Here is a 13,846-nt window from a genome sequence, read left to right as displayed (position 1 = left end):
ACCTGCAGGATTTCTGGAGAGCAAGATGATGTTCACGTTCAGATACAAGCCTGGCTGACTTTTGCTTTGCCTATGGCATGTAGCAGCCTGCCCGACTGAGAGTGTGCTGGTAGCGGAAGAACCCAGGACAGTTCCGAAGCCTGAAATCCAATCCTGTGTCTCCCATTAAATGGGAAGGCACCCTAGGTCCAGTCACCTGACAGCTGTGACCATCAATTTCTCTGTTTTAAATGGGGCTTCATTTTTTTAAGGATCCCTTCGGCTTTAAATATCTATGAATCTGCTGAAGCAACTGTGTTTTGATTGGTGTGGAAATTTGAACTGCCTTTAAGTGGAATGATTGATTACTAGCAGACCTTTGTTGAGTTCAATGTATTATGAATACACGTCAAAAGGTACAATGAGGATATTTTATTTAAAAGTCCCCTCCATTTTTCTTCACCCTGTGTAGATGTACAGAAATGTCCGTAGTCATGTTGTGAAAAGGACATTTCTCCTAACCTCACACAGAGATGGCTTTCAAGTCAATTTCTTAGACGTCAGTGAGAGACTTATGGGAGACCTAGAGACATGAATGGGGTAGGCAGAGAAGGGACGTGGGGAGAGAGACGTATGTTCCTGGGGAAATAATGTGGACACAGGGCTTGACCTAGACCTGGGCATCAGGAAACTAGAGTTCTAATTTTCGCTTTCCCACGGATTCCCTTGGGACCTTGAGAATGTCATTTTAATTGTTCTGTGCCTCAGTTTCCTTATCTGCCAATTAGAGTGAGAGTCCTTGGCTGGGTGCCCAGGATTGTAAGAACGTACTGTGCAGGGCCATGAAAATACAACCAGTCTCCAAAATGGAAAACATCTAGTTACTAGAAGTCCTAACTTAAAATGGAAACGTTAACAAGAGTAATTCCTTTAGCAATCAAAATGTGAATGTTTTAGGAAGCACATCTACTAGGTGAAAATTTAGCAAGTAAGATTATTCTAAGGGCTTGTCGCCCCAGCAATACATAAGCAAAAAGAGACCAGATTTGAAGTAGGACAAGTTCCAGTTTTGCCACTTAGCATTGTTGTGACCTTGAGTGGTTTTTCAACTTCCCACAGTACCCACACCATTCATCTCCGAGGGTTGTGGTAAAGATGATTGCAAATGGAAGTTAGTTCTTCTGAGCCACTGGTGAGGTTGAATTCACAGCTACTATGTACTATGCAGCTGGTAGTTTCTATTACTATAATTATCTATTAAATATCTTAGTCATCCAGAGCAAGGGATTTTTTAAGGCTACTATCTACTGAGCATTTACTATACTGCAATGCTTTATCCCCATGCTAGGCACTTTACATAAATTATCTCATGTACTCCTCACAAAAACCTATTACTATTCCTGCTGCAGAAATGGAGGTAGAAAGAAACTAAGTTTTATTTCTGGCTCCACTGTGTTTTCTTCACCTACCTTGCTTTTTGTTTCTCAGCTACATCTAATTGGCTGTACTTTTAGTATTTATTCTTTGAAGCCAGATTAGATTTTCAAGACTAAAGCAATGACTAACTAACTGAGTATATTTATACGACATGTTATTTTTGTCATGCTGCTGTCCAACCCCTGGAGACCTGCTCTAAATTCACTTGCATATTTGAAGATAAATCATACTGACTGGCAGTTTTTGGAAAACACTGAAAAATCAGCCACCCTGAAATTTTCTAAGCAATTAAAGCTTAAGGATTTCCAATAATGTTCATTGAAAAAAGCATTCCTATTTATGCTTAGAAAAATAAAATTAATAAATCTTACCCACACGCGTATGATGTATATGACCTCATCTAACACTATGCTGTGGGAGTTCTTACAGTTACCAGAAGGGTTAAATTCAGCAAACTCTTCTTTGTTAATGTCCCTTTTCATTGTGAAATATTATAATTGCCTTAGAGAAAATTTTTAAAAATGTTTTTAAAGTGATGTGGTATTGAAGAGAAAGTCAGTATCTTTCAGACCAGATTCGAAACTTAAATCTACTTCTTATTTACCTCAATTTATTAACATTTGGTACCTCACATCTTTTTTCTATGAAATGAGAGTAATATATTACCGAGTTTCTGTGAGTTAAATGAGAACAGTGTGTGATCATAATAGCCAATCAACAAATGTTGGTAACCACCTCTTCCCTTGCAAAAGAATCTCAAGGCAGATGTGCTTGAAATCTGTTCTGTAAAGAGAGCAGTAAAGTGCTTCCCAAGCTGCTTTGATAATAGACTCTTTATTTTTAAATGGAAATAATGGAACCTCTCCCGTTGTGCACTCAAAACATATGTACCCATTTCATGACATTCATGGACCGTCATTGCTCATCCTTTGACCCAAATTAAGAAAGCCTTCTCTAGTGTATTAATTTTGACTTCACCAAATCCTCTTACAAAATAAGGTCATCTTTAAAAAATAAAATTCATTAAGTGTCTTGCAGTTGAGGGAAGGAAAATTGCAGGCCTGTATTTTTAATAGCTTTGGGAAAATGCAGTGTTAGCACAAAATCCCACAATAGGCAATTAAGCAAATTGCACAGACACATCAGTGAATGATTGATCTGACTTGCCGCATATTTCATACAACCTTTTAAAATACACATTACTGTTTATGTCAGTCTAGATCTAAATGAGCGAAGAAAGCATTAGAATGACAATAAATCTATTTAACTTCATTTACATAATTGTGGACACACCAGTTTTTCATATTACATTAGGATACTGGACAATAGATCAAACAACAGAATGTTCTAGAAAGTTAACTTTAACTATTGGTAAGCACCATGCGCTTTTCCAAATGAAGTTTTATTGTGTTGAATCCAAGGTGGCTCCTTGGCACTGAGAGCCTCCCCGGAGTCACCCAAGTTTTCGTTCCCTAATCCTGCGCTTGGCTGTATTGCTGCGAGCAGTCATCAACTTGTTTGGACTTCAGACTACATTAGGTCCCTTCATATATCTGTCAACACCAAGCACTTGAGCTGGCTCTGTCCCACTCTCCTGGGAGTCTTTTTTTTTTTTTTTTTTTTTTTATCCTATGCTTCAGTTTTGTCTATGTAAATCCTTCCAAAGTGTTAAGAGCTCCTGAGAATTAATTGTTTAGGTGAACATGTACGATGGGAAAGAGTGCTGCTGGGAAAGGGGCTGAGTTTGCGTTCTGGCCCCACTTTTGCTGCGTGTTTGACTTTAGCAAGTCACCTTCACCCCTCTGAACCTCTCTATCTTCTTTTGTGAAATGACAACCCACTCCCTGTATCATCCTTCCTGTTCCTGGGGCCCTGCTCACACCGTTTCCAAGGTCCCTTCTTCCTTCCTCTCCAAATCATACTTCATTTTCCAAGCCCTGCTCGAGACCCACCATGACATGAAGACTTCTTGAGTCCTCACAGCTCAAATTGATCTAATTTCTTGAAGAAATTGCACCAGTGGAATGTTTGCAGAGTTGTAATCAGTAAACTAACAGCCCTTTAACATTTTGTGTGTGTAGTTGTCGTGGTGTGCAATTAACTTAGGTTGTGTCCTTTACATTCTACTGAGTGCCTTGTGTGCTTATCCATGTTGCCTGGTTGGACTTGAAGGCAGGAACTTTATCATATCCTTTTGGCTTCCCCAACAACAGTGGTTCTCAACTTTGCACATGGTAAAGAAACACCTGGAGAACATGTTAAAAGCTTTCCTGGATTCCACCCCCAGAGATGCAATAAGGCCCAAGAAACGCCTGGAGAATATGCTAAAAGCTTTCCTGGATTCCACCCCCAGAGATGCAATAAGGCCTGGGTGGGGCCCAAATGTCTGCTTTTCCAGCACATTCCAAGTGAGGCTGCTGCTGCCAGGTGCCTCCAAGGTTCTCACACAGAACCTGCCCACAGAAGCTAATACATACGCATGGATACTCAGCAGTGGCTGTTTCTTCTCTTTCCTTCTATTTCAAGCTCATGTTCTGTCACTTCTTCCTTTCAGATTGATTTTGAAGATGTGATTGCAGAGCCAGAAGGGACACACAGTTTTGACGGCATCTGGAAGGCCAGCTTCACCACCTTCACTGTGACAAAGTACTGGTTTTACCGCCTGCTGTCCGCCGTCTTTGGCATCCCAATGGCACTCATCTGGGGCATTTACTTTGCCATCGTGTCCTTCCTGCACATCTGGGTGGTCGTGCCCTACATTAAGAGCTTCCTGATTGAGATTCAGTGCATCAGCCGTGTCTATTCCATCTACATCCACACCTTCTGTGACCCGCTCTTTGAGGCTTTTGGCAAAGTATTCAGCAATATCCGCATCAACACGCAGAAAGAAATATAAATGACATTTCAAGGATAGACGTACACCTGATTTTTTTTTTCCTTTTAATTTTCTTGGTGCCAATTTCAAGTTTTATGTTGCTAGTACAGCAACAATATATGAATTTTCTTGGTTCAGAACAAAGAAATCACTCTCTCAGTTTTCATAACTATTATTTGTCTCTTCTGAGTTATTTCACCTATTTTTTTTTGGGTGGTCTGAATTTTTTAAACCCATCTAAAATGTTTTCCTTACATTTTTATTTGATTGTGGATCATTGTTTTATTGCCTGAGATATGAATCTATTGTTGAAAGATAATTTGAGAGACATCTGAAGAACTGAGAAGGAAAAATAAGAACCAACAACCTCAACTGCCTATTCTAAAATGATCATTTTTATGGTAAGGGAAGACTCCCAGGTTATGGCCATTGATTGTACAGGTATGTGGGCTGCTTTTGAGCACATCTTCCCTCGCCGTCTGAAGTGTTAGTGGATTGCTGCCATCCAGTTTAACGATCCAGTGAGATCTAATGATGGTTATCAAATTAGAAAACATACTCTACATTCACACAATGCAACTAATGCCTCTTACCCTTCTTGAAATTTTAACCTGTGATACTTTCTGTGCCTGAATATTTGTTATATAGATAATGGGACCTAAGTGCCTTCCTGTTCTTCACATTTTCCTCTTCAAACAGGGTCCAAATGGTCAACTTTCATTAGGTCAGCAACTTCCTTCGAGACCAAAACTAGACAATCCGTTTCCTAGTTCCCCACACTTGTTTCTGACTCTAAGACACAGAGTCAGATGAAGTTCATGTCTGCTCCTGACCAGGCATCATCTTTATCCATATCGGGTAGAGTCCATCAGTCCCATGAAATGAATTAAGGTGAACAAATGGGGCTGAGCCTTTTCTGAGCTGGCAGGAGTGGAAGCCAACTCTCACTGCCTTTCATCAGCTGAGTGAGGTCAGCATGGCTATTCAGCTTCCTTTATTTTCAAGAATAATCACGCTTTCCTGACTCCAAACTAATCCATCACTGGGGTGGTTTAGTGGCTGGACATTGTGTTTCATTTTCAGCTGATCAGTGGGCCTCCCGGGAAGGGCTCATAAAATGGAGGCCATTGTGTGAGACTGTCAGAGTTGTTGCAAACGTGACCCTTTTAAAGTAAAGCACTTGCAATAGTCTGTTATGCTGTGACACATGGCCCTTCCCCCACCAGGAGCTTTGGACCTAATCCAAGCACTGCATTGCTCAGACAGAAAATGGGGAAGGAGAAAATAATAAAAGATTGAGGTCGTTTTGCTGGAATAAATTTGGATTCTTCTGAACTTAAACTGAGGAATGTTACCTGTAAACCTGAGTCATACAGAAAGCTGCATGGTACATCCAAAAGCTTTTCATTCCTCCTGCTCATATTAAGACTCTGCCCTTGGGAATTTATTTTCAACCTTTAGTTATGCCTTTACTTTAGTTTCATACACCTGTTGGAACTCTGCTAGATTTTTCCTTTTTTTTTTTTTTGCCTTTTCCAGTTTCCCTGACACTTTAGTTACCAATGTGTTACCTACTTTGATTTTTTGCATTTAAAACAGACACTGGCATGAACATAGTTTTACTTTTAAACTGTGTACATAATTGAAAATATACTATACTGCATACTTTAAAGTGTAAAGATAGTTTTATCTTTATATGAGGAAAATCACTTGGGAAATTGCTTTATGATTCAACCTGTAAACTGTGCATCCCAAGACATGTCTGTTCTACATAGATGCTTAGTATCTTGTGCAAATCAAATGCTGGTCCAAAAGATTGCTGCAATTTTATATGCTTACTGATGTATTTTACACTTTTATATCCTGCATGTCCTATAAAGGTTACAAATCTACACAATAAAAATGTTTAACAGTTCAACGGTCAGCTTAATTATTTTTCCCCAAATAGATGTGTGTGTGTCAGTGCCTGTGTGTGTGTGTGTGTGTGTGTGTGTGTGTGTGTGTGTGTGTGCAGTGTGCATATACAGTGTGTACATATTTGGAGGGTGTTTGTGGGGGGTGGTCTTCCACTTTTCAACTACTACAAAGTAATTTAGGTGTGATCTTTCTTCTAAGGCCATCACCATTCATGAGTTACTTCAGATAAAAGTTATAATTAATAAGAAAGATTGGAGTCTACCCAATGCTTTATTACATGTCATGTCATTTGAGCCCCTAAGATCTTTGTGTGATGGATATTAATATTCTCCTTTAGTGAATGACACTTTCAGGTGATAATGCCTTGAATTTTGCCATGTCTTAACTGGAATTTTTTAAAAGGCACATTTCAGAAACAATTTATTTTGGGGCCTTGGGTAAGTTTATAATCAGAGTTCCTGTAATAGTCAGGGTTCTCCAGAGAAACAGAACCAGTAGGAATTATATATATATGAAACATATATGAATATGTAAGGAATAATATGTATTTAAAGAGATTTATTATAAGAAATTGGTTTGCATGATTTTTGGAGGCTAAGAAGTCTCAAGGTCTCCAGGGTGAGTCAAGAAGCTGGAGGCCCAGGAAAGCTGCTAGTGTACCTTACAGACTCCAGACCCAGGAAAAGATGATGTTTCACTGTGAGTTCAAAGGCAGGAAAAAAACAATGTTCCAGTTCAAAGCAGTCAGGCAGGAAGAATTCTCCTACTCAGGAAAAGATCAGCCTTTTTCCTACTCAGCCCTTCAACTGATTGGATGAGGCCCACCCACAGAGAGGAGAGCAATCGGCATTAGTCAGTCTATAGATTTAAATGTTAATCTCATCCAAAAACACCTTCACAGGAACACTCAGAATAATGTTTGACCAAATATTTGGGAATCCTAGTCAACTTGACACACAAAATTAACCAAAAGTAATAGCTTAATTTTTTCTATTGTCTTTTTCATTTCTATTGTCTATTTCATTTAACTCTGCTCTAATTTTTATTATTTCCTTCCTTCCACTAACTTTGGGCTTCATTTGTTCTTCTTTTCTAGTTCTCTAATATGCAATGTTAGGTTGTTTATTTGGGATTTTTCTTGTTTCTTGAGATAGGCCTGTAATAATATAAGCTTCCCTTTATTACTGCTTTGGCTGCATCCCAATTTTTGATATGTCATATTTTCATTCTCACTAAAGAGGTTTTTACTTCAGGTGCCTAGACATAGGCAGAGGCATAGTCATAGGTTAATGTCATCATTGATCTATGTGTGACTCTTTTATTTGATTTTATTTATTTTTTATTTAGTTATCATTAATTATCACCCGTGAATTCATCACCTAATCAAAGAACTAGGACAGCATAAAAATTCACACACATTAGATCCTTCTCTTTGCCATTCACCTGACCCCCTCCAACCATATGAATTAATCATTTTCCTAAATCTTGTATTTATCATTTTCTTTCCTTAAAAAAAAATCACAAGCAGAAAATTACTGAATTTTAGCTATTTTTATGTTTTTCTTTAAAAAGAGTATCATGTGAAATGGAATATTGTGACACTTGATTTTTTTCACTTAACATTATTTAAGATTCATCCATATTATTGAATATAGTTCCAGTTCATTCATTTGCACTGCTATATACTAGTTCATTGTTTGAATATACCACTATTAATCCAGTTACTTTTTGATGGACCTTTGGGATGCTGCTATAATCATATTTGTACGTTTCTCCTGAGGGGGCTTATGGGCCTAAGTTCTTCTAAGGGTTATCATTAAGACTGAATTGTTCGGTCCTGACATATGACATATTCCCAACTTTCCTAGATAATGACAAATGGCTTTTCAAAGTAATGATAGCAATTTATATTCCCATTAGCATTTGGAACTGTCACATTTCTTACATTTTGTTAATCAAATGGATATCAATTAGTATATTATTTTTGTCTTGGTTTATAACTTTCTTATTACCAATGAGGTTGAGCATTTCTTTCATATGTTTATTAGTCATGTGGGCTTCCTCTTCTGTGAAATGACTTCCCATGTCATTTAGCAATTTTTTTCTTTATTTTTATCATTGATTCATTGGATTCTGTCAGTTCCATCTCTACCTATGTATCTTGTTTTTGAAGTCCTGCTTCATCTCCACTGTCACTACTTCAGCATGAGCAACGATTATTTACATCCTGGTTTTAGCTAGTCTTTCTGTTTATACTCTTGCCCCCCACCTGTCCACATTCTAACTCACCTCACCATTTTGCTATACAACAACACAAACTGTCACACATGTAAGTAGACACACACACACACACACAGTTTAAAACCCTCCAGTAACTTCTCATTGTATTCAGTATAAAGTCTAAACCCTTTGCCAAGGCCTGCAAAGTCTTACATGACCCATCCCCTGCCTTTCTCTCCCATCTTAACTCATACCACCACCTCTTCATATTGGGGCTCCAAACACACTCATCTTCTTTCAGTCCCATGAACATATTAAGCCTATCTGGTCACAGGACTTTGCACTGATGTTGCCTCTGACTGGAATGCTCTTCACCTTTCTCTCTTCTTTGCTACCTCCTTCTCATCCTTCAGCCTGCATGTCGCTCCTCAGAGAGGTCATCCCTGTCTTCCCCAGCTGAAGCAAGTGCTACCTTATTAATCTCTGTCTTAGCCTGCTGCCTATTTCCTTCACGGCACATATCATATTGAATAATTATTTTGTCATTAATAATTTTGTAGTCTTTATCTCTCTTAGGATATAAACTCCATGAAGCAGAGATTTTACCACAATAGACACAAAATTAATATCAGGGATGGATAGATGGATGGGTGAATGGCTAGAAGATCAGACCACCCTGGAGATTATGAAGGCACAAGGTGCTACATTTCTGCTTTACCACTAATAGTGTCATGAAGAAAGTCACCCATCCTGTTCTGAAATAAATTCCAGCATTATCAATAATATACTTGTCATTTTTTCTTCTCCCACTTCACTTTATATTTCCATAATTTTGTTCCCCCATCAAAACTTTCTCTACTGTACACATTTGAACATTTTGATACATCAAAACATGAGTTTCCCCAATAAAAATTTTAGCAAGGGCTACTATGGATATTTGATATACATATTTTTCTTGCATGAATAATAGCAAACATGTGTTGATACAGTTATTAAGGGGGAAAAATGATTTTCCAGCAGCTGCTGATTTCATCAATTTCACTATGTGATGAGTCACTCAAACTTTCCCAGAGCTAGAAAGTTACAAGTAAGGAAGAGAATCTTTTTTTTCTCCCTTAAAAGAGAAGTGGGAAGAGTTAGACATGGGCAAGTGAATAAAATCAACTGCAATGAGGATTGTATGCTATAGAAAGTTGAGTAATTTATATGCCAAAGGGAAAAAAACTATATACCTACCTATTGATTCAATGAAACAACTGAAAAAACATGTGAAAACTGGCGTAAAGCATGGGGTATATGTAACATGAAGAAGGCAGTCATATAAAAAAAAGAGAAAAGGCAACAGCTGCCATTCTGAACCACTGTATGAATGCCCAACAAAGAAGCCAACTCCTCTCTTTCATTTTACTAATATGATGCCAACTATTAATGAGATCATAATTATCCCAGGCATTAGCCAAAGTCCTCTTAGAAAGGCTGTTTTTTAAATTCTTCATCACATTGCACAACCTCTTGGAAAAGATGAGGTTTAGTTACCTGCCAACTCTAAAACAGAAAGTTCTGTCAGGTGCACAACACAAGAGAGAGCTCTGTGAAACGCATAGCACAGCATCCACATTGATGGAGATCAGTTGGCTCGACACTGACTTTGCATTTTCATCATGATTTCGTTCTTTGCTTCATTGTCTTTCATGCTGCCCTCAAAATAAAAGTAGCTTTCATTTACTGAGCACATGTCATATGCCAAGCTGTGCACTAAGCATCTTACAAACAATTCTCCTAACAACAGCCCTATGGCTTATGTGTAATTACCTTGATCGAGCGAACACCATTCCTCTGTTTCTGAGATCAGAAAATAGGAGCTCAGAGGGGTTAAGTAACTGACTTAAGGTTCCTCAACGAGTTTAACAGCCACAATTATTAGCTCCAAAGCTCTTCCTTAGGAAGAAACTCACTGCATTCTTGAGCGAAATTGCAAATGTGGAATACCACTGGCGTATTACAACAGCATCGTGTGTCACCAAGGAGCACCAAGAACAGTAAATAGTAAAAAGCCATGCAGATAATAGATTCTCTAGTCCAAGGTTCTGTTTGTACAGTTGTTCACTTTATTCCTTCAACGGGCATTTGTGGAGCAACTGTTTGGTGTAGCGGGGAATTGAAAGGTAAGTAAACACAGATGCTTCAGACGAAGGCCTTTGTCTTCCAGGAAGCTCAGTGAAGCGTTAATGAAATCAACTCTAAGATGAAGCTAATATTTTGCTATTTTTTGCTAAGAAAATAGCTTTTTGTAAAATAAAAATTGACAATACATTTTATGGTTTAGTATAGGGACTTTAAAACTGTGCCCTATAGAATCCAAAAATATTGAGTAGCTCCCCGAAGAGAACAGAGGTGGGCTAGGGGTAGAGATGAGAGGAATAGCATCGACCATTTTCCTTCAAACAGACAAGCCTCATTTTAATTTCTTATCATATTAATTATCAGCATGGTATTTTGTTGGACTAAATAGTTCCATCGCTAAGAAAATTTGAAAACTATTGATTAAATTGGTAAAATAAATACATTTTCTTATACCAACTTAGATCTTAAATTGGCTTGCTTTTGTGATTGTCACTCAAATATGTTCTAATAATGTTTTTTGAAGATTCAGGCTCAACTTAGAAGATGATCAAACTCAGAAAATATCTATTAAAACCATGAATAAATACCAATTAAAATATATGAAGCTATGCAAACTTTCACACTCCATTTCTAATAGAAATGAGTGAGTAATGATTTGAGTGGGATGAGCAGGAAAACATCTGTAGTGGCATTTAGATTCCTGAGGAGGAAATAGCAGTGAGGTTTTAGGCGTTAGGAAAAATGTCTGGGATGACGTCAAGCATTGCTCAGGCGTTTACAAACAGAATATCAGCCTTCGGTATCCACATTGGGCTAGAACGGTTTCTCTAGATCTTCTTATGTTACCTTCAACCTTAAACAGTAATAAATGCAAATAATAAACCATCTTAGAGCAAAAACAAAAAAACAAAAAATAAACTTTGAACTGAGAAGCAGGAACCTGAAATTAATTCCCCAACCAATCTGAGAACCGTCTGTGTGGCTTTGGGTGAGTCTCATAACTGAATACGTTCTCTTAAACCAGCAGCCATGGTGTCTTCTACCTCATTAGACTGTGGTTCGAATGAAAAGTGAAAATGCCTAAAACAGAACCAGACCTCGTGGGAATTTAAAAGGTACAGACAGACTCCATCACGTATCTCATTCTTTCTAGTGCCTTTGGGTCACTTACCTGCTTTCTTAACACATCCAGGCCATTCTCTTGCCTGTCTCCAGACAGCATATTTCATTTTGTCCTCACCAATATGAACTGAGTCAAAATGCCCAAAATCTACCTGAACTTTTACTTCAAGGATCCATTACCACCTGACTCCCACGTCTCTGTCTCTGTATTCACAGACTCACAGGGGACATCTAATTACCTCAGACTAGATTATAGATTGGCTCCTCTTACATTTGTGCTCCTTCCTGGTTCAGTCAGTAGCAGCTATGACAGCAGAGTACGTTGGTTTGAAAGGTTGCCCATTCAAGGAGTTATGGAAGCAAGGGGTAGCTAATTAGAAAAAGGGATGTAACATGTCTAGCATTACAATCTAAGTGTAAAACTCTGATTTTCCAAAGTCTTCCCTATATCTGTCCTCTCATTCTCATGAGATAGGAAGGGAGGTATCCTCATAACCCCATTTTACAGATGGGGAGACTAAAACACTGAGGACAAATGACTAACTTAGGGTCACTTAATGAGTGACTGATGGAGCGAAAAATAAATCCAGATTTTCTGAGAGCTTAGGCTGCCTGGTTTCTCTTTAACAATTAAGATTGCAAAGATTTCAAAACATACAGTAACAAATGATGCATCAGTACCAAGTGTAGAGGCAGAAACACAGGCACAGATAGAAGAAGGAGCTAACTATCCAAAGTCACTAAAATGAGGGAATAAGCCAGCTTGAAATAGACTTCTGTCTCAACACCATCATGCTCTCACTCCTGGGCAGCTTCCTCTCTGTAGAGTAACATTAATGTCAGTAGGAGAGTACCTGAGGTTTAAATCCTGGGCACCAACCCTCGATGGCAATGGAGAGCGTTTCCCCCATAATTGAGCCAATGAATAGATGTCCCCTTCCTACAAGTCTCGGAAAAGAGTACTCAGCCACTGCTAGCAAACTAAATGAGAAGTTATCTTAGTGTCAAAAGCAAAACTATGTTTTTATTTGTGTAACTTAAATGAGATACAATAAAAGGAGAAGAGACAAAACAGCTGCTGCCAGAAGTTTCACTAAAAGATCACCACCATTCTTAGAGCTGTGGGGCCATCATTAAACATAAATTTCTCCTGCACCTGACCCGTGGGCAAGGCGGTGTTGGGAGGGAGGCAGTCTCAGCTTGGGGCAGCAGAGTGCAAAGAGAAGTGTCACTGGCATGAGGTCCAGTCGCCTGCCTTATGAGTAATGTTGCCAAGCAAATTCAGGATTGTCACGGTTCCTACCTATGGTCCAGGCACATTTGTGAAACAGAGCAAAGGGAGACAGTACTTTGAGAATGTCAACACAAAATTATAATAATTGCTTATTACATAATACAGTTATTAAAGTATTTTCTGTGTTGTTCAAGAAATAAGGCATGCACATGGATATGGGCATAACTGTGTTTTCCTCTTGTCTCTTTCCCAGGAGGAGAAAGTTGCTTTGATCCTTGAGGCCCTGAGGCATTTCATTCATATCTCTACTGAGCTGTAAGCTACTGGGGGCAGCACCAAACTTTGTCCACTTTATCACAGGGCCTAGCACAGTAAGTAGCCACTCCACTGAACTAATACTCTGTTATAGAATTTACCATGAAGCATCCTGAGTTCTGCAATAGGCATATGATAATCATTAGCTCTTAAAAGGGAGGGACCAGGTCTGATCCCTTTACATCTTTATACCTGTGGAACAGTGTTGTCCAATAGAATTCACTGCAATTATAGAAATGCTCTATTTCTATTATAATAAATGAAAAGCTTTTAAAGAAACTTTATTTATTTATGAATCGATACTTGCTCTTTCCAATAGTAACTACTAGCCGCATGTGGCTATTGAGCATTTGAAGTGTGGCTGGTGTGACTCTGAGCTGAATTTTTAAACTGCATCTAGTTGCATTTAATATAAATTGAAATCACCGCATGTGGTTCATGACGACCCTGTTGGACAGAACAGCACTGGAGTCCAGGGTGGTGTTGGGCACATAACAATTGCTAATTGAATGTTTCTGAGTGAATGAACGACCGCACATGCCTGAGCCTTCCATACACCGACCTCCTTCCAAACAGCTCTCAGCTGCAGAGCACCTGAGCATTCAATACTACTCACTTGCCCA

The 13,846-nt window shown here is 38.7% G+C and overlaps 1 protein-coding gene across 3 annotated transcripts in view; it reads left to right on the top strand.

Moving 5' to 3' along the window:
* CAV1 (caveolin 1) overlaps positions 1–6,209 on the top strand; it is a 36,933-nt gene extending 30,724 nt beyond the window's left edge. For all 3 annotated transcript variants that reach the window (XM_019743219.2, XM_019743220.2, XM_019743221.2), the window contains exon 3: positions 3,971–6,209. In XM_019743219.2, the coding sequence (XP_019598778.1) occupies positions 3,971–4,312 (342 nt within the window). In that variant the 3' untranslated portion in view covers positions 4,313–6,209. The remainder of the gene's footprint in view (positions 1–3,970) is intronic.
* Positions 6,210–13,846: the final 7,637 nt, after the last annotated feature.

Source organism: Rhinolophus sinicus, linkage group LG11 (genome assembly GCF_036562045.2).
Source record: "Rhinolophus sinicus isolate RSC01 linkage group LG11, ASM3656204v1, whole genome shotgun sequence".
NCBI classification, from domain to species: domain Eukaryota; kingdom Metazoa; phylum Chordata; class Mammalia; order Chiroptera; family Rhinolophidae; genus Rhinolophus; species Rhinolophus sinicus.
This window is presented reverse-complemented; position numbering and strand designations above follow the sequence as displayed.